The 23,044-nt window shown below is 52.8% G+C and overlaps 2 protein-coding genes across 4 annotated transcripts in view; one reads left to right on the forward strand and one right to left on the reverse strand.

Moving 5' to 3' along the window:
• CIMAP2 (ciliary microtubule associated protein 2) overlaps window positions 1-11,020 on the reverse strand; it is a 37,695-nt gene extending 26,675 nt beyond the window's left edge. The window contains exons 1-2 of the mRNA XM_084785586.1: window positions 10,841-11,020; window positions 9,895-10,287 (exon numbers count right to left, since the gene is read on the reverse strand). Coding sequence (XP_084641712.1) covers window positions 9,895-9,939 — 45 coding nt within the window. The 5' untranslated portion in view covers window positions 9,940-10,287; window positions 10,841-11,020. The remainder of the gene's footprint in view (window positions 1-9,894; window positions 10,288-10,840) is intronic.
• TTC22 (tetratricopeptide repeat domain 22) lies at window positions 11-22,764 on the forward strand. 3 transcript variants are annotated; one of them, XM_084785578.1, is made up of 8 exons: window positions 11-117; window positions 658-6,428; window positions 16,976-17,031; window positions 17,183-17,298; window positions 18,292-18,410; window positions 19,113-19,274; window positions 21,088-21,240; window positions 21,555-22,764. In XM_084785578.1, the coding sequence occupies exons 2-8, from the start codon at window positions 5,847-5,849 to the stop codon at window positions 22,095-22,097; spliced, it is 1,731 nt and encodes a 576-aa protein (XP_084641704.1). In that variant the 5' UTR covers window positions 11-117; window positions 658-5,846; the 3' UTR covers window positions 22,098-22,764. The 3 variants fall into 3 exon arrangements, with proteins under 3 accessions (XP_084641704.1, XP_084641705.1, XP_084641703.1); XM_084785579.1 differs by having other exon boundaries at window positions 71-328; window positions 21,536-21,788; XM_084785577.1 differs by having other exon boundaries at window positions 74-328.
• The last annotated feature ends 280 nt before the right edge of the window (window positions 22,765-23,044 follow it).

A 23,044-nucleotide genomic window follows, 5' to 3' on the forward strand; every position in this document is an offset into this window, starting at 1 on the left:
TCAGCAAACACAGACCTGCTTTGTGCCACGCGGGACCTTTCCAGCGTGCTGGCTGTCCCCTGACGTTTTCATTCATTTTTGTATTCCCAACGCTGCCTTGGCAAGAGAGCCTTCCCGGTTAGGGTCCCCCTGGGCTTTCATGAGAAAGCTCCTATCACCTGCTGAGAATCGATTTCTTTCTACCAGGGGAGATCCAGACTCAAGAATTGCCTTCATACTCTCCTTGCGTTGAGGGAAAACCTGTGTTGAGCGCAGACTTGGGAATTCTGTTTCTTCTCTGCTGGAGGGAACTCCAGGGAGGGCCAGGAGGACGGAGCATGGAGAACAAGTGAGGTAGAGAGATGGATGGGTGAAGGGACGTAGGGACATCAGAGAGGATGTAGTAGCATCAGACCCGCAGACACCAAAGAATGTTTGCAACCCAATTGTGGTCCCTGTCCTCTGAGCATAGTAGGGAAAAGAAGACCACCACCATCCACAGCACGGCCTGGCTGCAGGGTGGGGTGTGGAGGTGGGACCCAGGCTGTGTGCAGGGACTTCAGGGCTTCATAGAGAAGAACCCCGAGCCGAGGAAGCACTTGCTAGGTGAAGAAAGGAGGGAGGGTGTGCCCCCAACCTGCCGTGACCAGTTCTCCCTCGTTATACCTTCCCCCACAGAGCGCATGCCCTGGCTGTGCTGTGGAAATGTCTGATGTCTCCATCGTTGCCTCAGACCCCACCGAAGGCCTTCAGCAGAGTTGGACCACTCCTGAGACAAGATAACTGGACCGAGACGGAGGATATGCACAGTTCTGCATCCAACTACACTTGGTGGCACAGCGGTCCCTTACAGCCTCCCTCACACTGAAGCTGGTATTTAAATGGGGAGCTGGCCTTCTGGCTCCAGGCCTGGTAGCTACGGAGTCACAGCTGACAGAGCACCCACAGTAACACCGCTGAGCTGGAGGTCAGAGGCATTGGCTGTGGCCTCCATCCCTCCCCAGCACCGGGACCTCAGGGAAGTCACTTCCTTCCCTAAGTCTCAGCATGCTTACCTGGAAAGTTAAGTAATACAGTTATCTCCCAGGCTCATGAGAAGATTTTTTTTTTCATTTTAAAAGTTGTATTATTTTTTTATTTTTTAAAATAATTTATTCAGATTACGTCCTGATTGTTATCCCCTCACTTGTATCTTCCTGTTCACCCCCTTTCACCCTATTCCCTTCCCCTAGACCTGTGACAGAAGGGGACCTCTTCCCCCACCATATGATCACAGCCTATCAGGTCTCATCTGGATAGCCTGCTTCACGTTCCTCTGAGTGCCCCCAGGCCTCCCCACCAAGGGGAAGTGGTCAAATATGGAACACCATAGTTCATGTCAGAGGCAGTCCCTGCTCTCCCCACAACCATGGAGAATATGCTGTCCATTGGCTAGATCTGAATAGGGGGTCTAGGTTCACTGCATGCATCGTCCTTGGTTGGTACAGCACTTTGTACAGGCTCCCCGGTTCCAGATCTGTCAGCCTTGATGTCTTCTTGTGGGGCTCCTGGACCCTCTGGGTCCTTCTATCTCCCCATTCTTCCATACTACTCTCACCTGGAGTCCAGCAGTGAGTCCCAACATCTGTCCTGATCCCCCACTGAGAGAAGACTCTCAGGGGACATCTCTGTTGGTCTAGTGTCCAATTATAAGTGAGTATATACCATGTGTGTCTTCCTGGGTCTGCGTTAACTCACTCAGGATGATCATTTCTAGTTCCATCCATTTGCTTGCAAATTTCAAGATTTCCTTGTTTTTTAATAGCTGAGTAATATTCCATAGTGTAAATGTACCATGGTTTCTTTATCTATTCTCCCAGTGAGGGACATCTAGGTTGTTTCCAGATTCTGGCTATTATGAATAAGTCTGCTATGAACATAGTTGAGCAAACGTCTTTGTTGTGTGGTGGAGCATCATTTGGGTGCATATCAAGGAGTGGAATAACTGGGTCTTGAGGTAGCCCTATTTCCAGTTTTCTGAGAAGGCTGAGAAGAATAAATGACCTATTTCAGGTGCAAGAAAGAGCTCAGTAGGGCCACGCATAGCCCTTGGAAAGGGCCTCTCAGAGGCCCCCAGAAAGAGACTCTTGTTCACTCCTGACACAGTACTTGCCATATAGCAAATGCACAGTAAATATCTGTTGAGTGATGACTAAATGAACAAATGATCGCAGTCCGATTTGTCCATGATCCATAAATTTGGAGCCTGATTTTGCTGTGTCACCAGTGACCCCGAACAAGGTATGTCCATGAGACAGGACAGATGACTGGAGTTTCCTTGGAGAGCTATCCTGACGTGTCACAGAGTTGCCCTTGCACTAAGCAGGAGGCCCTTCCTCCAGCCTGGGCACTCTTTGGGGGTGGCACAGGCCTGCCTGTAGCTGTTTGTGCCTTCTCCTCTACAGTGAGCCTCTTGGCTGCAGGGCAGCTGAAGAAATGGTGGAAGATGAGAGCCGAGGGGCACGGGCCAGAGTCCTGGCTGCAAGAGAAGCCAGAGCAGGTCAGGGTGAGCCAACTCTGTACTGAGGCCACCTGCCCTGGACAGTCCAGCCCTTTCCCATTATAGAACCCCCTTTACTGACCAGCCGACTCCTCCTCTTTCATGGGTGTAGCACAACCTGTCCATCCTCACTTTCATTATGCAGGAAAGAAACTAAGACCCAGACAGAATAAGTTGCCCTGGTCACATCTAATAAAACATGGGAGTCACAGCCGACCCAGGACTCAACACTTGAGAGATCTGTAGCTGCAAGAGTTTGACCTTCCCAGACTCCATTGTCAATGCCATCGAGTCAAGCTTCTCAGGCATGATGGAGACTTCCAGGGGCCTTTTAACCCACTATCTTCAGGTCGTGTCTCTTGCCACCTCTTTCCCACACTCTGTGAGCTCCAGCTATGGGCAGCTCTGGTCCTGGCGTACACCCTAGGTTGCACTGAGAGACCGCTGGCCTTTTCCAACTTTCCCAGCTTGTGCCACACGCATGCCCATCCACTCCCTCTCTCCCCTCCCAACTCCTACTCATGTTCGCAGAGGCAGATCAAAAGCCCAGCCCACCCACCAGGATGGCTAATATCAACAAAAGTTTTTAAAAAAATACTTGCTGACGAAGATGTAGAGAAACTGGAACCTTTGTGCTTTGCCGAGGAGGAAATGCAGCAGATCTGCTGCGGTGGAACAACACAGTGGCTCCTCAAAGAATTAAATGTAGACTTACAAGATGACCCAGCAATTCCATTTCTCAGTATGTGCCACAAGATTAAAGGCAGGAAAACCAAACTTGCGTGTGCACAATACAGCCCTGCTTGTAGCAGCACCAATCACAATATCCAAAAGCCACGTATTCACCATGGTAAGTGATGGATAAACAAGAAGGCATAGATGCAGACAATATGGACCGTGGACTATTGCTCACCCCTAAAAATGGAGGGAATGCTGTCCAACAATGGTGGTGTGCACTTTAATCCCAGCACTTAGGAGCCTGAGGCAGTTCCAGACCAGCCAGGGCTGCACAGTGAATAGGAAGCCAACCTGGACTACATAGAGTCCCTGTCTGGTGTGTGTGTGGGGTGGGGGGGAAGTACAAAAATAAAAAGGGAAGTTCTTCTTGGCGCATCATGATGGATGGAGCTTGACGTCATCATGCTGAACGATAAGCTAGACATAAAAGAACAAGTGTTGCTTCACTTAGGTGAGGTGTTAGAGCATTCGAATGTGGAAAGGGAAAGCAGAGGGGCCATTGCTAGGCACTTGAGAGGTTTTGGGGGGATGAGTGGAACCCTATCTGTCTACCCTCTATCTCCACTACCTACATTCCCTAACCCTTGTAAAAACTCTTACTTTGAGACGGGGTGTCTCCCATGTTGTCAGGCCAATCTGATGGGCCTTGAGCTAGCAATCCCCCAGTCTCCACTTCCCGAGTAATTGATTTTAAGACACGAGCCACCACATCTGGTGGGAGTTATTATTTAAGTGGGTGTGGAGTTTCAATTTCAGAAGATGAAAAAGGTTTCAGAGGTGGAAAGTGGTGATGCTACCGCAATAACGTGAACGTGCTTAGTGCCAGTAAAATGTACAGTTAAAAACCAGTTAAAACGGCTGGATGTGATGGCGCACCCGAAGTGCGTTAGCAGACTGATCTGTGTGAATTTGAGGCCAGCCTGGTTTAGATAGTGAGTTCCAGGCTAGCCAGAGCTACATCAAAAGACCCTGCCTCAGAAAACAACAGAGACAGTTAAAAATGTGGCTGGAAGCTGGGCACGGTGGCACAAGCCTTTAATCCCAATACTCAGGAGGCAGAGCCAGGCATATCTTCATGAGTTCGAGGCCAGCCTAGTTTACAAAGTGAGTCCAGGACAGCCAGGACTTCAAGAGAAACCTTGTCTTGAAAAACCAGCAGGAGTAGGGTAGGGGTGGAGGTGTGGGGGGGGGATGGGAGGCACTTGCTACCTAGCCTGAGAACCTGAGCTGGCTCCCCAGAACCCAAGTGAGAGAAGAAAGTTGTCCTCTGATTTACATAGGGGTGCCATGACACATGTGTGCCCTCACCACACAAACACACACATTAAAAAAAATGTTTTTTAAAGGGCAAAATGGAACTGTTTATATTAATTATATAACTGCCACAATCAAAACAGAAAGCTAAGCTCTCTGGGAACCCCTCCCGAATACTCCAAAGCAATGAGGGGTTGTTTCACCTCACTATTGACAGCAACTTATGATAATTTTTGCACTACAAATTATTAAGTGTATCGCATTTCAAACCTAAACTAGTAGGTAAAAATAGCACCCAAATGTTTTGACTTGAAAATATTGCTAAAAGTGGTATTTTCCTCACATTCACTAACTGGCTCTTTCTTCTCTTGTGAAAATACTTGCAAGAGCCCAGACACAGGATGAGTGAGGAAGAGTCCAAGGTCCAGATGTGCTGGAAAGCCTAGTGTGACTCTGCCTTGCCACACCAGGAACCACAGTCCAGCCTGTGCTGTAGAAGCCAGGTGACCACTCCAAACTGAGAGAAAGACAGCACAGGGCAAGAAAACCCGAGCCTCAGAGCAGGGAGCAGGACCAGCTGGGCACCAATGCAGAAAAGTGACACCCACACGTCTTCAAAACAGCTTTTCATCAGCTGTACCTATGTATCTCCCTGCCCCTCGGAGGGGACTGCGTCATTTCACAGAGGAGGAAAGCTGAAGCGTATGGGATTGTGCTTTATTAGGGATGGAGAAACAAAGTAGCACGTGGGCGCCTTAGTTCGGCCGTCTGGGCCCACAGAGGTAATGGAGAGGCCAGATGTACACTGGATGGGCGGTGGCCTGCTGTGTTCAGCGCAAGAACACAGTACAGGACTGGAGCGAGGAAGACTTGAGCAGCTGGAAGGGCCTGTCCTGATGGCTCTGTATAGAGGGCGGAGCAGTGCCAATGTAGGAAGGACCTGGCCGGCCTGGGCAACCTGAGGTTCCGGGTCTCCTTGGGCATGCCCTGGTTCTGTGACCTTCCTTAACCAGCACCTTTTTCTTCTGAGCCTATTTCTTCCTCTGCTGAGTAGTTAAAACCTGCCTTTGCCGCTCACTGGTTTGCGAGCCTCTCACCTGCCAATGCACCACACCTGTTTTTCAGGCACACCTGCTTGTGCAATGCTCCTGTCTAGCAGCGAAAGCGGAAACACCTACAGGGCGAGCCAAGCTGTCGGGCGGCAGGCTCAGGGAAGCCACCCACTTGCAAGAGGTGCCCAGGACCGCCGCCGCTGCCGCCGTGTGGAATTCCCTCCTGGGCGCTCCATCCACTGTCCTTGGGAGCTAGTGGAGGCCAAGGGAGCCCAGGGGCAGCCATGACGGAGCCCAATGCCGAGGACCTGGACACCCTCATCGACCAGCTAGACTACTTGCCGGGCCACTTCCACCTGGAGATGCAGCTCAACTTCGAGCCCCGCTCACCAGCCCAGCTGCGCGCCCGGGACCTGAAGCTCCAGCGGGAGGGTCTGCGACAGGAGCTGGAACTGGTGGCCACCCCTCAGCTGCCTGCTGTGCGTCACCTCCTGGGAACCTTTTCCTTCTACCTAGAGAAGCTAGAAGAGGCCCGTGAGCGTTTCCTGGAGGTGGCCCGCGAGGACCCCGGCAACCTCAATGCCTGGGCCAATCTAGCCCACGTCTACGGGCAGCTGGGCCAGGAGGAAGAGGAGGAGGCGTGCGCGGCGCGACTGGCCAGCCTCATGGGTCTGGCAGGGGATCCTGAGGATTCCGGGGACCCCGAGGATTCCTCCGGGGACCTCCGTCTCCGCGCTGCCCGCTGCCTGGCGGAGCAGGGATACGCACACGGCTTCGACGTGGGCTGTGCCAGTCCAGAGGAGCACAGGCAGGTGCTGGAGGCGGGCATCGCACTCTACGACAAAGCGCTGGGCTATGGGCAACAGGTGGGTGCTGAAAGCACTGTTGTCATCCATTTCCTTTGCAGGGATGCCCGCCGCCGTCATTCTGGGCCCAGGTTGCCCCGTAGCTTTGTGCTCCCGGGTGCGCTGCCTCTCTAGCTCTGTTTCTGCACTAAGGCAAATCCAACCAGGCTATGTCATCCCGTCTCCAAGTCTGTGCCCAGTCAGCTACTTAGAGGCACCACCAGACACCAAAAACTTGGCAGATTTTCTTCCTCCTCTCTCCTCTCATCCACCTGTCTCTTTATACTCCTAATTTTGTCAGCTTAACTGCCTCAGCTTCTAAAAGCTCCCCTCTCCTCCCCAGCCTTCCTCTGAAATGTCCAGCCTGGACTTTTTGCTCACTCCAGCTCTGCTCTCCTGCCTCATGCTTCAGAGTTGCCGCATCTCACTGGCCATGTCCTCCGCCCGGGTCCCCTCCCCACTGCCTGACAGAATGACTCCTAGGCTTGATGACATCTGAGGCCCTCAGTCCTTCATCCAGGCTTTCCCTACATCCCACATCCACTCTATTCCCCAGTGAGCACGTGCTCCCTACAGCTCTCTTCCTGTGTCTCATCTGCCTCTTCCCGGGCTACCCTCTCTGCTCCTGTGGCCTGCATAGCCCTCTGTAGCCCTCAAGTGTGCCTCAAAATTCCCCTTCCAATGAAGCCTCCAGGCTGGTCATAGCCTCCTCTCAGCTTCCCCAGCACTGTTCCAACTGTCCCTCAAGCCTGTCCCTCCTGTTTAGCCTCAACAGCTTTGAGAGGGAGCACAGTGTTCATCAGATTTCTCACTGTAAACCAGTGTCACTGGCACACAGTGACACTCCCAGGTCCTGGCGTTAAATAGATCCTAGTGTACCTGTCGTTTATCCTGCAGATCAAGAGTCCTGTGTTCAGCAGCCTATGTAATAAGCACTCACGAGTGAGCAGCCCTGTGGGTCTGGAATCTAGGTGTGGTTCCACTCAGTGCTTGGGGCAACGGTATCCTCTGAAGGTTTGCCTGACTGGGGACCATCTACAGCCACCCCAGTTCATACTCAACAGGGTATGGCTCTGAGCTGGTTGTTGAGACTTTTGTTGTTTTCTGTTTCTCAGAAACAAGTCACTGCAGGGGAGGGGGGGTTATAAGGTCAGAAATACCAGTAGGTGGGCTCATGGAGGGGGCCCATCCTGGAGGCTGCCTGTCACTGAGGCTGATGGAAGAGTGATGTGGGGATGTTATTCGCTTGAGAGCAGTGCTCTGGCGAGTCTCCACTCACAAAGCCTCCGCACACATCCAGAGTGTCTTTTCCAACAAAGCGTACGAGTTCTTTAAGGAGAAACGTTGGAATGGCGACCTCGTGGAGGCCAGGTTGGAGGGTGTGAACGTGACCTGAGGACAACAGTGCAGGGTAGAGGTCAAGGTTCAAGGCCCAGCCCCCTGAGATGTCCACTCCAATCAACTGGTACCTTGCCCTCCCAGTGCCCTTTCCTTCCGTGTGAAGTGGGATTATAATGACATGTGTGTCGGAGGCTTTCTCATTAGTATAATGGCGGTGCCATTTGCTTGATGACATAATGGAGAGTTAATGTTCGTGAAGTCCCTAGAAAGGGCCTGCACAGAGACAGCCATAGGTGAGCCTCCGTTTTCTCACCTACAAAGGCTCCTCCACCCACAAGCCAAGTGTAGCTGTGACATGACTGCGAGCCGGGACCTCCAGCCTTGACTCCTGCACTTGAAGTCAAACGCCAGGCCGTTGGGCACGGGAAGTGCAGCCAGCACTGTATGTGTTGAGTGTGGTTGTGGTCACAGGTCGCAGCAACAGCAACAGACAGTGTGGTGCTTAAAATGCCCTGGGTACTGAGCTGGATGGAGGCTGAGAGACTCAGCCTCAGGGCCGCCCACAGTGGAGGTTTCTCTCCACACTGCCATGTCCCCATCCGGTAGGATGACACCGGAAGGAAGACTTACAGTTCATAAGGTCCTTTTCTGATCTCAGGAGGTAGGGAGGGCGGAGGAAGGGCTTTCTAGAAGAAGTGGTCAGGGAGGCAAAGGTTTAGGCGTGGCAGAAAAACAGAGGCCAGCTCTTCCCTATCTGTTTAGTCACCACGAGTCACAGTGGGCGTGGGCACTGCCCAGCCGTTGGCAGCCAGAGGATGGAATGCTAAGAGGTTGTTGCTGTGGGGAAGCTGCCTCTCAGCTCTGTGCAGAGCAGTTGTGGCCACGAGAAAAGCAGGGTTTGCCGGTGCTCATAGAGGGCCTGGTACTGCATACGTGATCCATAAATAGGACAGCAGAGATGACTGTGGCAGTCAGGCAGGCACCTGGGCCAGGGAACTCGTCTCTGTTACCGCTTTGCTGTGTGGCTTTAACAAGCCGCTTGCCTCTGGCCTCCATGCAGACCTCACAGATGCCAGTTCTGAGCTCTGGATCTCTGCCTGAGATGTACTGTGATCATCCTGCCAAATGACAGAGAGACCTGGGGCTGCCTAACAGGTGGTTACTGAATTTCTCAACACTTAGCAGTACCTGCTGGTGTTTAAGAAGTCCCCGTGTTAAGAAGCTCCTGAACAGGAGAGTAAGCAAATGTTACTTCCTTCATTAGTCCCCTCACCCAAGCCCTTCCTTTGGGAGCAGAACAAATTCCAGATGCCCCTACTGAGGTCACAGACCCACGGCACAGGACAGTCTAAACACTGAGCACCAGAGAAAATGTGGCAAAATGAAACCAGTTCTCCAGGGCCTGACAATGGAAGTAAACTTCAGTGGCACCTGGGGGAACCAATGTTGGCATCATCAGTGACCTGGAAAATCCAGGTCCTACAGACTAGAGAAGCAGTGAACAAATTCTAGAGAAGTAACGCTTTCCAGCAGAAGTGACTGGCAGAAGCTTCTGGAAAAGGCAGGAATCGTCTGGCAGGAGTAAGATGAGGGTATTCCCAGCATGGTGCCTTGTAAAGGTCCTACAGCAGAAGGACCCACAGAGCATGAGACCATTGGCCTGGGCCCCAGGAGGCAGCCTGAAGCTTTGTAGAGATCACATGATGATTCAAGAACTGCCACCATGGGCTCTGACACTGAGTCCCATCTTCCTCTTTAGTCACACTTCCCCTGACTTTGTCGGCCCCCTGTCACCGCAATTCTAAGATATAATTCTCCAGATGTCCTGGGCTTCTTTATCCCTCCCTGAGTAGGACTACCCTCTGCCTCAAAATCAAATCCATCCATTAGCACCTGGCCCACATGTCACCTGCTCCTGGGAGCCTCCCCACAACACACACACACACACACACACACACACACACACACACACACCTCGCAACTTCATCTTACATCAGGTCCAGTTGAGAGACTGGGAGCTGAGGCCCGGCTAGCAGTTTGCCTGAAGGTACTGAGCATAGCCAGGGCCGGTTGAAAAGTGCCATTCTAACCTTCTCAGGAAGGCCTTGGCTTTTCTCTGGGATCAGAGGAGAGCACTCTCGCAGACCTGGGATGAGGAGTGCTGAGCGAGCTCAGGTAGGCCAGTCACCATTTGTTGGGAAGGTGTTGAGGGCAGAAAGTGGAGGCTCTCAGGGCTGGAAGTAGACTGAAGGAGTGCCCAGCACTTGCTTTTGGTGAGTAGTGGCCAGCAAAGCTTGTGTGGGGCAGGAGCTTTCCTCCCTCTTGCATGGGGCTACAACAGACAGGTAGGTTGGGCCAGGAGCTCCTTGAGGCCAGAGGCCAGTTGACTTCTGGGAAGCAGCAGCTGCTTATTGGCTAAGCCCTACTACAAAAGCTTTAAAGCAAAGTCTTTTAAAGTGTAGAACTTCTCAGCCGGGAGTGACAGGCAGATCACTGTGAGTTCGAGGCCAGCCTGGTCTACAAAGCGAGTCCAGGACACCTAAGATAACATAGAGAAACCCTGTCTCAAAAAATTGTAGAATATCCCCTAGGCACTCAGTTATTTCATCTTTATTCCTTTTTCTCAAAATACTGGGGGCCTGACACATGCACAAACATGTACATAGACCCTCACACATGCACAGATACCAGCACCCACATGTACATACATCCATACATGTGCTCTCACACACGAGCACATGCATGCATGCTCACACATATGCTGTTGCTAAAATGTCTTCTTTGGGGGCGGGGCATAAACAGTACAAAGCGGGCTACAATCCCACCAAAGTCCACCATGGGGAGCTAATGGGTTTATTAGGCTTATTTACCAGTGAGTGGGGGGTGGGGGGTGAGGGGTTACAGGAAGGAGCATGAAAGACCTTAAACAACCACACTGGGAAGTCTGAACTCAGTGTGAATGATGACTCCCCCAGGGCTGTGTAGATGGAGACCCCCCCCCCCCCGCCTTCCTAAATCCTTTCCCACCTGAATCCTCTAGCCTCCCACCCCAGGAATCCAAGATCATGTGCAATTAGGGCAGAATCACTTACCACTTGTTGGGAGGGTTAGCTGGATACTCAGATTGAGGGGCCTATGAGTCTCTCTGACCCCTCCTTCCGGGAGAGAAGGTCAAAGGCTCAACTGTGCTGAGGTTTTGCGAGCTGAAGACGGTCTTGCACAGCACACGCCTGCTAATATAAATGCAGAGTCGCATTTGCACATATGCTCACGCACACAAGTGAGCATGCTCATATACTCCCACACGAGCCCATCCCCACCCCTCACAGCAGGCCTGGGTAACAGTAAGACTCACTCCCAAACTGGAGCCTGTAAGCTGTCTGAGTGCAGAACTTCACTTTCATTCGCATTTTTTGTCTAACTCCGACCTCACATGTGCTCCCCTCACACGCAGGGAACAGCAGGCTCCAGAGGGACCAGTGTACTTAGGTTATTTGGATTTTACCATCAGTGATGCTGGAGAGTAGGGGAGTGATGCCTCGGGCAGGCTTCACAAACAGTGAGCATTCCACTTTTCATGTCCAGCAGGGTTTAAGAGGAGACCCTCAGTCAGCAACCCCAGGATCTCCGTGTGTACATGGGTGCAGTCTGCTTTGATCCAGTTCAGCTAGAAACAGGAGAGGATAAAGCCAGACGACAGGCTGATGAGCTGGGCACTGCGCGTGCCTGTGATTTTTCTCCACCATCTCACTTGATCTCACAGAAATGCTGGCAATGCCACGTCATTAACACCATTCCACACATGAGAGGACAGAGGCTCCGAGGAGTGCATACTTTCCCAAGAGCACACAGCCATGAGTGAGAGGTAGGGACCAAAGTCAAGTGCACAGGCTCAGGGTACAGCATTCCTCGGAGCCGCTCAGCTTTGCTGCTCATTGCTTCTGGGGCTGCTGCTGCCTTCTCTCTTCATTTACCTGGTAACCTTTGTGGCTGGGTCTCCATATTCTAACAAACACGGCTCCAGGGGCCAGTCGTTTTTAGCAGCATCTGATTCAATTATGTCTGACAGAAGAAGCCATATCTATAGGGTGCTGCACAGTGGAGCCACTGGCGAGTTGAGGAGACTCGTGCCTACTGCTCTTACTTGAGAGGCACAAGACTCCCTCAGGCCCACAGCCACTGCAGACCCCAAAGAGTCTGCCTGAGATCCCCAACAATGAAACAGAGATATGTGAAGTCAGTGTGGGGACCACACAAAAGCAAAGATGACCCACAGGGCCTGCAGATTGGTGACAGGCTAAGGGACAACAGGGAGCTGTGCTTGATCTGCTCACAACTTGAAGTCTCGGTGGCACTCTCTAGGGAGCCCAAGATGACGACCCTCACTTCCATGGCACTGCACTCAGTTCCCAAATTTCCTCTGCCAGCCCACTTCTTACCCCCCACCACAAGCATCTTAGATGGGTAGGATGGTCCCAGACAGAGACTGGCTCCGTGGCCTTCTGGGATCCCTTGTTGGAGCAGGGGGACCTCAGATGTCTGTTGTTTCACACACCCAATGAGGCAGGTATATAAGAATACTAGTACCCCCAGCAGGGTTGGAAGAACCTCTTCCTGTCCTGTCCTGCCCTGGGTGCTGCCTGTGTCGCCGCCACCGCTGAAGACATCCCAGTTGTGCTAGAAGGACACATTCCTAAGCAGGTCTGACACCTTGTGATTATCTCTGCAGTGTCAGTCCTCACAAGGTCAGTTGAAAGACTGGTTTTTGGAGGGAGGCAGATCAGAACCTGGATGCTGGCGCTTCTTCCTGGGCCGTAGGGTTGACCTGTATGGCTCTTAGGCTGTTTTCTAATCCATACGAGGAAGACACCACACTCTCCTGAGGCTGCTGTGCGAATCAGGTGCCACTGTGCCCCAAAAGCCCAGGTGACCCGGAAGAAACCTTCCTCCTTTCCACATCAGTCCCCTCCTGGGAGAACATTAGTCAGATTTCAGGGGCCTCCCTGGAATGTTAAGTGCAGCTGCCAGGGCAAAGTTCACCCCACCAGGTAAACACACTCTGAGAACGTGGTTGACCATCACTCCAATGAGAAGCCTATAGCTCTGTAAAATGAGGGGTTAGTGAGGGGGGGGAAAAATCCTTTAAAATCACCAAGCCTTCAAAGGCCCTGTCTCTGAACCCCTGAGGCACCACCCGTGGACATGTCTGAGTTAACACAAACCTGCCCTGTGACAGGATAGCTCACTTCCAGGTCACCTGTCCATGTCCTTTACCTCACAAGCCACAGAAGCAAGATCTTCAGGCTTCCCCCGAGGAGGACAGTTTTTGATGCTTTGGCCCATTGAAAAGGGTTACACACCTGTCAGCCCACTTTCACCCCACCCTCTGCCAGTGCAGCCAGTGGCTTTCAAACTTGGCACAGTAGAGAGGGCTGTAAGCACACAGCCTCCTGGGCCACACCTCTAGAGTCACAGAGGAGTGAGTCACCAGTTTGCATTTCAAAGGCAGGCCTGGAGGCTCCTAGCACACCTGAACTGAGGCAGGAGGATTGCCACAAGTTTGAAGCCAACCTAGGCTACAGTATGAAACTCCATCTCAAAACAAACAAACAAAGAAAAACAAACCCGCAATGTCTTAGGGTTTCTATTGCTGCGATGAAACACCATGGCCAAAAAAGGAAGTTGGGGAGGAAAGGGTTAATTTGGCTTACACTTCCATAGCACTGTTCATCATCAAAAGAAGCCAGGACAGGAACCCAAAAGGGGCAGGGACCTGGAGGCAGGAGCTGATGCAGAGGCCATGGGGGCCAAACCAAGCTTAATGGTTTGACTACCAATATAACAAGTTAGCTAAGCCTGGGTGCGGTGATGCACCCCTACAATCCTAGGAAGAGGTGAAGGCAGGATGCTTTCAAGCTTTAGGCTAGCCCACTGCCTCAGTTTTCCCATCTGATGGTAACTAATGATTCTCATTTTCCCTCTCGTGCAGGACATCCCAAAGCCCTAATTAAACAGAACGTGGTTTGCAAATGGTAGACACTTTTTTTTTAAAGATTTATTTATTAGTATGTATAGAATGTTCTGCCTGCATATACACCTGTGGGCCAGAAGAGGGCGTCAGATCACATTACAGATGGTTGTTAGCCACCATGTGGTTGCTGGGAATTGAACTCAGGACCTTTGGAAGAGCAGACAGTGCTCTTAACCTCTGAGCCATTTCTCCAGCCCGAGGTAGGCACTGTTTAAACCCCAGCTCTTTGAGGTTAGATGTTGTGGGGGAAGTGTGGACTTGAAGTCCGAGGCAGCTTGAAATTGCAGGTGAAGCCTGTCATCTCTGTGGCTTCCTGCCTACAAAATGACAAGAGACTCCGAAGAGTACCAGGAGGATGCTCAGGGAACGGCTCAGAGTCTATCCCTCCCTCCCTCTCACCTACAGGTAGACCCAGGATGACTGCTCTCTTTCACTGTAGACTCAGGCTGGGCCTCGTGTGCTTCCTTCCTGAGAATCTGCCCCAGCTGACCCCTCTCAGACGTTCAAGGTGCTGGTGATGACTGGTCATGGGGTATCCCACACAGAGCCCAGAAACTCCTTCCTCGATGCTCTCAGCCTTTGCCTCCTCCCAGTCTGCCAGAACCCCAGCCCCTGGGAGCTGGGAACCCTGGAGTTGTGCACCTAGGCAGCCCACCGAGGTTCCACAGCAGGAGAGAGGCAGGCAAACCCTCAGCAGCCACAGGCCTGTTTAATTTAATGCACTGTGGCTTGCCAGGTTGCCCCTGGTAACAGCTTCAGCTGCTACTTCCAAAACGCGGAGGATTTTTAAAGGGACAGGCTATTTTCAGGCAGGCATCGCACTGCAGAGGGAACAGCTGCTTCTCCTGGGTGCTGAAAACCCAGCAGCCCTCTGAGGCCTCCGCTCCATGTCTGCTGACCCCACCTGTAACCCAGAAGCCTGCCTGCAGCCGGAAGCCCACTCACAAGTGTGACCTGCTTAGGGGTTACTTTGAGATTGGTCACAAGTGTCACTCAGATAGCAACACTTTCGAAAATCAGTTTAGTCTCCAAAGTTGGGGGTGGGGGTGCTAGGAGCTGCTCCTGCAATTCAGGGATAGGGCTGCCAGGGGGTGGTAACGTTCCTTGGTGAAAAGCATAAGCAGGTTCTAAATTTGAGGGTGTTGGCAGTGTGCAGAGCGGTGGGGGAAGGGCGGCTTGCGAACCTTGATGTTAACTCGCATGGAACTTGGGGTACATCACCCTACCTCTCAGGTCTCAGTGTCCCTGGATAATAAGGAGATGGGTAAGAGTGTTGTGGGAAAGGCTGGAGGCTAGGACCATGGAGGAATGACTTTAACCTCCAGCTCTGTCATTCACTGACCATGTGGCTCGGGTGATGTACCTGAACATCAACGAAAGGGATGTTCACAAAGCAAGAAGAGCCCTGCCCAAAGGCAGCGAGTCGGGCAGGTGTAGTAGCACACACCTGTAGTGTAAACACGTGGGATCACACATGCAAGCTACTCTGGGCTACACAGCAAGTGCAGCACTAGGCCACATAAAAAGATGCTGTCTCAAAGCAAAAATAAATAAATAAATAAATAAATTGACGGCACATCCAAAACTGGAACCCTGTGGAAGTAAGAAAAGATGCCTGTAACCCTAGAGAAGAGGGGGATAGGGTAAGGTGGGTGTCTTCAGGATCCATCTGGGGCACTGAAACATATTGCGCTAGACAAAGCAACGCCAGGCCAGCCCACACTAGGGGAGACAGAATGAGTGTTTGCCCTGGGAGGGTCCTGCCCACCCCCTGCTTACCCCCCCCTCCCCCCCATACGCAGCCTCTAGGCAGTCATCCCCGGGGTCACCCAGTTGGACCACTCAGGCATGTGAGCTGTCCAGCCTCTGCCCTGCTTATTCCAAGCCAGGGACCATTCTGAAGGTCTGTAAGAGAGAGGGGAGGGGAAAGGAAGGAAGGAAAGAAGGAAGGAAGGAAGGAAGGAAGGAAAGAAGGAAGGAAGGAAGGAAGGAAGGAAGGAAGAAGAAAAGAAGGAAAAGAAAGGAAAGGAAAGACCGCAGGGGTGGAAGTGACATCACCCTGCGGTAGATGGTCTGCATCACTCTCAGGGCCTTGCTCCTCCTCCAGGGTTTGACAGTGCAGTGCAGCGAGCAGAGCACGAGAGCTATGGAGCTAAGAGAATAAGTCAGATCCCCGGAGGATCCGCCATCTCCAGCTGTGCTACCCTGGGCAAGTCGCCTCTCTACACCTGCTGTAAAGTAGGCTAACACCTGGGTTCTAGGTTTTCTCTGAGATCCAGGCAAGGGTCATGAGGGCCTCAGCACACACACACCAGGCCCATTTGTACCCAGGTCTGTTTCCCTAGCTTGTGAACCTGCTAATGCCAGGGTTTGATTGTCATTCTTGTCATTCGAGGCCACATCCCCAGGGCACCTCAGAGGTGCTCAGAAATGCTGGCTGATTTGAATGGTGCTGAGTATGGGGGGTGGGGGTGGAAAGTGAGGTGAGGGAGCCCCTGGGCTGAGAAGGCAACAGGGGCAATGGGGAGATGAATGTGGAAGGAGGCGCCAGGGCCAGAGGCAGAGCTGCCGACATGCACTGGGGATTTTATTGGTTTTCATTAAAATTCCTTCCCAAGGCAGGAGGAGCTACCCCCCCACCCTAAATAGCAGCATAAATATTTTATCTGGTACCCAAGTCAGTCTAAATGCACAGCAAGGCTGGCAAGAATAATAATGAGAAAATATCCAGGGAGGCCGGGTGAGGTGGGTGAGGCTGAGCAGCATGGACTCACTTAACATCCCCAGAAGGGCTTTCTCAGGAAGATGGAAGTGAGGATCGTGCCAGAGGGGCGAAATAGGAGAAGAAAGGAGAGGCCAGGTGAGCAGAGCAATCCCCCCACTTGGCGTGGGGGGGGGAACCAGAGGCTGGGTAGAGTTAGCTGGGGAAGGGAAAAAGTATTTCCATACCTGATCTGTGATGGCTGCTTCACTGGGGACCCATATGGCTAATCTCAAGTGCCCTTTGATCAGAGAAGTAAAGCAACTTGCCTAAGGCTGCCCAGCCGGGCGCTGTCATCAGGGCTGCTGAAGACCAAAGGCCTCCCCACTGAACCTGTTGCCTCTTTGAGTTCGAGCTCACAAGTGTGGGGACCTGTACACAACAGCCTGCATATCTCAAGAACCACCATACAGTGTGCCATTCTTTCCTTCCTAGATCCCAATAGAGGAGAAAAGGAGCTGGTACTTCACCATGGCAACGCTCTTCCTCAGGTCAGGCCTGGGACTGGAGATGGCTTGGGGATGGTGGAAGGGTTGTGGCCTGGAGCAGAGGTGGGTGGGCTTTCCTACGGCAAGAAGCCTGCGGTCACCATGGCAGCAGGTCTGGGGCAGCTCAGGGGCCACAGCCCTTTACTGTTCACAGGCTGGACGGCATCCTCCAGGAGATGGGCACTGAGGATCAGAAGAGGCTGCCAGCCTTCAACCGTACTCTGGCCTTGCTCCGGGAAGTCCTCAAGTCCTCAGACTCCCGACACCAAGGTGGGAACTGCAGGCAGGCTTGAAGCGTAGTCCCTGTCCAGCCCCCGTCAATAGTTGCGTCTGCCTCCAGCCCTGTCTCTCTTTTTGCCTCGCCCTGGTTCATGTCACAGTCATATATTTATCCAAAGAAGCCCAGGCTCCTTGACCCAGTAAATAAAGCCACCACAGAGCATAGCAGCCCCAGGTGTGATGCCAGACTCAGTGGTCCCAGCACCGAGTGTCATGTGAATCAGCGTATGGAAGGCTGGGACACCAGTGGCAAAATGACTTACCAACATGGAAACAGGCAACAAAAGGATTTATTGAAGTACAGGCCAAGGTAGTGGAAGGGACGCTTTCAGAGAAATTAGGCACCGAGAGAGAGTTTCCAGCAATTGGGAGTTGCTTGGTCTGTTTCATGTGCGGACCCCATCTGGGTCACCCTGTTTAGTGGTAACTTTTACAGTAACTTGTTCTTCTTGAAACGGCTGTCTGTGTGAGGAGCCCTGGGACCCTTGGGAATTAGACACCACGGGTCACTAGAGGTCAGGCTCCAGAGGTTTTGACTAGTCTGTAAAAGCACAGGACATTTGCTTTTATTTGGGGCCTCTATGGTCAGGAGGGTCCCAGAGTGCTGAGCTAGCCTGTGCTACATGGTAAAACTGCCGTGAAACCAGAGAAAACCCAGAGAACAGGCGATGACATAGATCCGTATCTTGGATTGTGTAACATGTGTTCCTGCCACCTTCCACCCCCCAGCCCCCCCAAACCCCCCTATGGTTAGGGAAGAAGGTGAGTCATTTGTCCTGAAGGCCAACCAGCAATCACAGGGACTACACCCCCAGGAGGCCACAAGAGCATATCCCTGAAATGACATCTCCTGTGCGACATGCTTACAGTGAGCAGTGGAATGTGTCATGTCATACCCTCGGGCGTCCTATACCCTCTCTCTACCATGCCTGTGCTCTCCCCGCCCCCTACTGCTCCCTGGAGACCCTCTCTTGCCCTCCCCAGCTTTGGCCTGGTGCTATGTGGGCATCCTGCTGGAGAGGAAGGCCACCTTCTCTACCACACCCATGGGTGTCCACGAATACGGCTACTCAGGGACGGAGCCCCTGGACTGCTTCGGCAAGGTATGGATGTGTCCTGGGCATCCCAACTTTGCAAACTGGGTCTTCCACATCTCCCTCGGAGCCCTCTGCATCTTTGGGCCACCCCCTACTATGTGACTCAACCTGGGAAGGACCCTACCTCAGCCCTCCATCTCCATCCTCGCCTTACCAAAAGCCAAAGTGTCAGCCCCGCCCCTCCCTGCCTGTTCTGTTCTGCCCAAGACCTTCCCCACTTAAACCAGCCGCTACCCATCCCTCTAGCCTTTACATGGGCCCTGGAGCAGTCCCCATGGATGCCTGTGTATACATCATTCCCTTGGCTGTGTTTCTTCTTTCTCATCCCCAGTGGTTTAGTAGAGAGAATGAGTTTATTGGGGTCTCCTTACTGGCTCTACCTCAGGCCATGTGACTCTGAGCCAAGTCACTCAGAACAGGTAGCAATCAATACCAGTATTGGTGGGGAGGGCTTGGCCCAGCTAGAAACCCCATAAGTATCAGGAGCAAGAGGTGGGCTCTGACCCTACCTTTTAGCAGGCCCCACGTCAATGGAGAAAAGCCTTGAGCTAGACTCCAAGGAACTGGGGGCTGGTGGGCTTGCCCCAAAGTGCAGGATTCAATGTGGTTGCTGTATGACGGAGTCATGTGGATGCTGGTCATGGGTCAGTGGGATCTGTGACCGGTGGGACAGCTTTATGCTTCCTGCCTGCCTTCTTCCCGTTTTAGGCTATTGAGATCTCCAAGGACCAACCTCCCATCCTGAATCGCCTGGCCAAAATCTTCCACTTCCTAGGGAAACAGGATATGGCCATAGGGACCTGCAACATGGCCCTGGATGTACGTAGAGACCCACAGCTCAACTGGCAGGCATACTGCACCAGGGCCAAGGTGAGTCTGGCCTGCAGGCCCCCTTACCCTGCCATGAGGAATGAGAGGCCAAAGGTGAAGGGTAAAGATCAGCTCCAGTGCCCTGGAATCCTCGTGGTGGAGAGCTTGGGACTCCTCTAGATACCTGAGAGTGCCTGCACTTTGAGCTAAGGGTTGAGTTTGGTGCCATGTGGAAACACGGAAGCAAGCACCTCCAGAGAGTTCACTCCTGACTGACCGACCGCTATGATCAGGCCCATCTTTGGCAGCTTCGCTGTCTCTTGAGGGAATGGGCTGTACCGTGTTCTCAATACTGCCAATCACACCCTGAGGTGAGATCTGCCTCCCTCCGTTCTCCTCGCTGGACCCAGCTCCTCCTCTGGCACCCCATAGAACCCAGCTGCTTGAGGCCACACCTGCAGCTCCGATCTCAATTTTTCTCTGAGTTAAGCAGCAGCCTCCCAGCCCTCATTTTCTTCTCTACTGCCTTTCACCTGGCCTTGTTGGTAGCCAATGTGCTTGCGGTCTCCATGGCTGCAGGAACAGAAAACATCCTCCCTACAGCTGATGCAGTTGTTACCGGTGATAAGAGCAGTCACTGGAAAACCAGAAGGGAGTGATACAAACTTTTTTCATGCTGTGCCCTAGTTCAATCCTCCCAGAATCCCTCCCCCCGCCCCTCTCCTCCCCGAGCGGTGAGACAGGTCCAGTCTGTGGATGGGGCACAACACAGGGAGGCAGCTAGCTTCCTTGTGGTCCTGTACTCACTTTGTGAGAATCATGGCCATATCTCTTCCCCTCTGCTCTCTGTGGTTCCAAAGGTCACACTCGCTACTCCAGAAGACCAGAGCAGGAAGAAGTAAGACAGAAGGGGATGGACAGGTCAAGGTGGACGCTTCTGCCCACTGTGTGACCAGGAGTCCAGACCCAGTTGGCTGAGATAACTCTGCCCAATGCTTGTTCTGACTAATTCGCTTTCTTCCAGCTCACTGGCCTGGGTCTCCACCTGGACCTCTCCCCTCGTAGATGCCAGCGAGATCGGCTGTCTCGCTCCTTTCCCTCACTCCTGACAAAACTTTAGCTTCTTTCTAGCGGCCACTTATGAAACTGTCAAACTACTTGCCGGTATTTTCTGTTCTTTCCTGCTTTATTTTTCCTTCTTAAACACCTAACACAGGATTCACAGCTGGCCGTGTTTATTCTTTTTCCCTACTGACATACAAGCTTTGTCATTCTGTTTTTCACTGTCTCCTCAGTGCCTGGCACATGGTAGGTTTTGCCAACTGCTAAGTTTGCAGCTTAGAAAACGGAGTGTAAAGCCAGGTGTGGCGGCACACGCCTTTAATTCCCAGCACTAAGGGAGGCAGAGACAGGCACGTTGCTGTGAGTTCGAGGCCAGCCTGGCCTACAAATCGAGTCCAGGACAGCCAAGGCTACACAGAAGAGACCCTGTCTTGAAAAAAGAAGAGACAAGAAAGAAAATGGGGTGTAGATGATGTGAAACTTCTTCCAGCTGATTGGGGGAGGGGGACCCTGAATAAATAGATGGGTGGATGAATAAATGAATGAGTGAGTGAGTGAGTGAATACAAGCTTACTTCAGCCAGCTCCTCACGGGATAAGCCAGGAGACAGGCCCAGAGTGGGGAGTGGTTACCCTAGCTGGCACAGATCTAAGACGTAGGACCCCTGGGTCCCAGCTTGGAGTGGCAGGCTTTCTGCAGCCACACAGGATGTTCCCGGTTGCCGCTGAGAAGCAGCCTGGCTTTTTCGTTGGCTCATAGAAGAGACAGACATCTTGTGCGGAGTGCTTCCTGAGTCGCCCCTCCATTGCAGGTCCGAATCAGAGCCTATGTCCATGACCTGGAACGCGCCAAGGTGGGACTCGGGGGTATGCCTGACAGGAACTACCTGGCCTGTGCCAAAGCTGACCTTGAGGAAGTGGTCAAGGTGTGCCCAGGCCTCAGAACCTACCTAGATATCAGTCAGGTAAGAGAGACAAGGGTTCCTGGGCACCGAGGACAGAGAGGAGTCAGTGGTGTCCACCCTGCCCTCCTCCTCCAGCCGCCCCGTGGACTGGATGAAATAATGTGTGTACGGTGTTTGGGAGCCTCCCTCCACCGACCCTCTGCCTCTCTTAGCAGTTAGTACGGACCATGATGTGCTCAGGGAAGGGCTATCAAAGGTGACCCCATCATAACCGTACATGAGGGCTTGTTCAAAGTCAAGGGCTAGATGTGGAGGGGCTGAGACTACAACCCTGGTACAAGTCTCTCATTTTCAGCCACCACCCTCCCGCCCAGGTTTACTACTACATGGGCGTGGATGCCATGCGGGAGCTGCTGGCAGTGGACGAGGCCGCCCTCAACCAGGCTCTGGTCTTCCTGGCGAAGGCTGGTGAGTTGGAGCTGGGTGACACCCTGCCCGAACTGCAACTGCTGCGCGGCAAATGCCTGCGTGTCCAAGGTGAGGACGCCAACGCTGCGGCCTGCTTCAAGCGTGCCGTGGAGCTGGACGACGCGGGATCCAGCCACACCGAGGGCTTCGGCTGCCTGCTCGAGGCACTGCTGGCCCAGTGGAGCCAGGCGCAGCTAAGCGATGGCGAAGTGGGCTGCGAGGTAGACGTCTGGCTGCACCACGCCCAGAGCAAGTACCCCGCAGCACGCCTGCGCCAAGAGCTGCAGCGTGTGTGGCGTGGCCACACGGATGAGGTCCTGGGCCTGGCCAGGGCCTTGGTAGCTCAGGGACGGCCAGCATTGGTGCGGCTGCTCTTTGAAACCATGGAGCACGAGGGTGAGAACACTGGCGGGCCATGCAAAAGTCCATCCTCCTCCTCCTCCTCCTGAGTCTGATACCCTGAGGAGGTGCCATCCCGAAGAGGCCCCCCCCAAAGAGGTCTGACACAGATGATTGAATCTAATCATGGCACCTGAAACAGGCCACCTGGCAGACTGAGCAGAGCCAAAGTGATTTCTACGCTGGGGCTATAGTTTAAGAGAAGCCTTGCAGAGCAAGCACAAGGCCCCGGGTTTGTCTCCCATACCAGGGGGAGGGGGATTAAAGCGGATCCTCCCCATCCCGGAAATTGTGAATGGGCACTTGCAGGATATTCGGCAGAGCAAAGGAGTCTGGGAGCCTGAGAAGCCACAGGAAAACTGCCGCTTAAGGGAAAGAGTTTTACAAACATGCAGAGAAACATGCTCAAGTCTCCTGACAGGAAAGATAGCAGTCTCAGATGTGACTTTCCATCCCTCGTGCTTGAGTGACTGCCCTTAGTTTCTCAAGGGCCACACAGAAAGTTTAGCAGAGTGGCTCTCAAGTCCTGCAGCCAGCAAAGCATGGCAGAAACAGGCCAAGGTGGCACTGTTCCTGGGTGCAGGTAGGGTCCTGACTTAAACCCAGGTGCTCAGAGGGGGTTCCTGCCTCTCCATCAGTGTCCAGCAGGCCTCTGATTTCATCTGCCTTGTTGGAAGGCTTCCCAGAGTCCTTGAAATAAAATTCACCAGAAACACCTTTCCTTACTTGGCTTCTTTGCTGTTGGGGAGACTTACAGATGAACCCATTTGGAGCTTCCGTCTGCAGAGGAATGGGGGATTCTAGGAATCTTACACACTTACAATCCCCACTGCAAATGTAGAAATCTACACACACACACACCATACACACACACATACACACACACACACACACACACACACACACACACACACACACACACACACCTGAGAGCTTCTAAATTAGTGGTTTGCAACCTTCTAATGCTGTGACCCTTTAATACAATTCCTCATGTTGT

The sequence above is a fragment of the Acomys minous genome (assembly GCF_964271855.1).
Source record: "Acomys minous genome assembly, chromosome: 6".
Classification (NCBI taxonomy): Eukaryota; Metazoa; Chordata; class Mammalia; order Rodentia; family Muridae; genus Acomys; species Acomys minous.

What these genes read in the sequence shown, in the direction of transcription:
- TTC22 (XM_084785578.1), top strand. Translation starts at nt 5,847, where the DNA reads ATGACGGAGCCCAATGCCGAGGACCTGGACACCCTCATCGACCAGCTA. An exon ending in CTCAGACTCCCGACACCAAG is followed by an intron (nt 17,299 to 18,291) that starts GTGGGAACTGCA and finishes TGCCCTCCCCAG; the next exon opens with CTTTGGCCTGGTGCTATGTG. An exon ending in CATACTGCACCAGGGCCAAG is followed by an intron (nt 19,275 to 21,087) that starts GTGAGTCTGGCC and finishes CCTCCATTGCAG; the next exon opens with GTCCGAATCAGAGCCTATGT.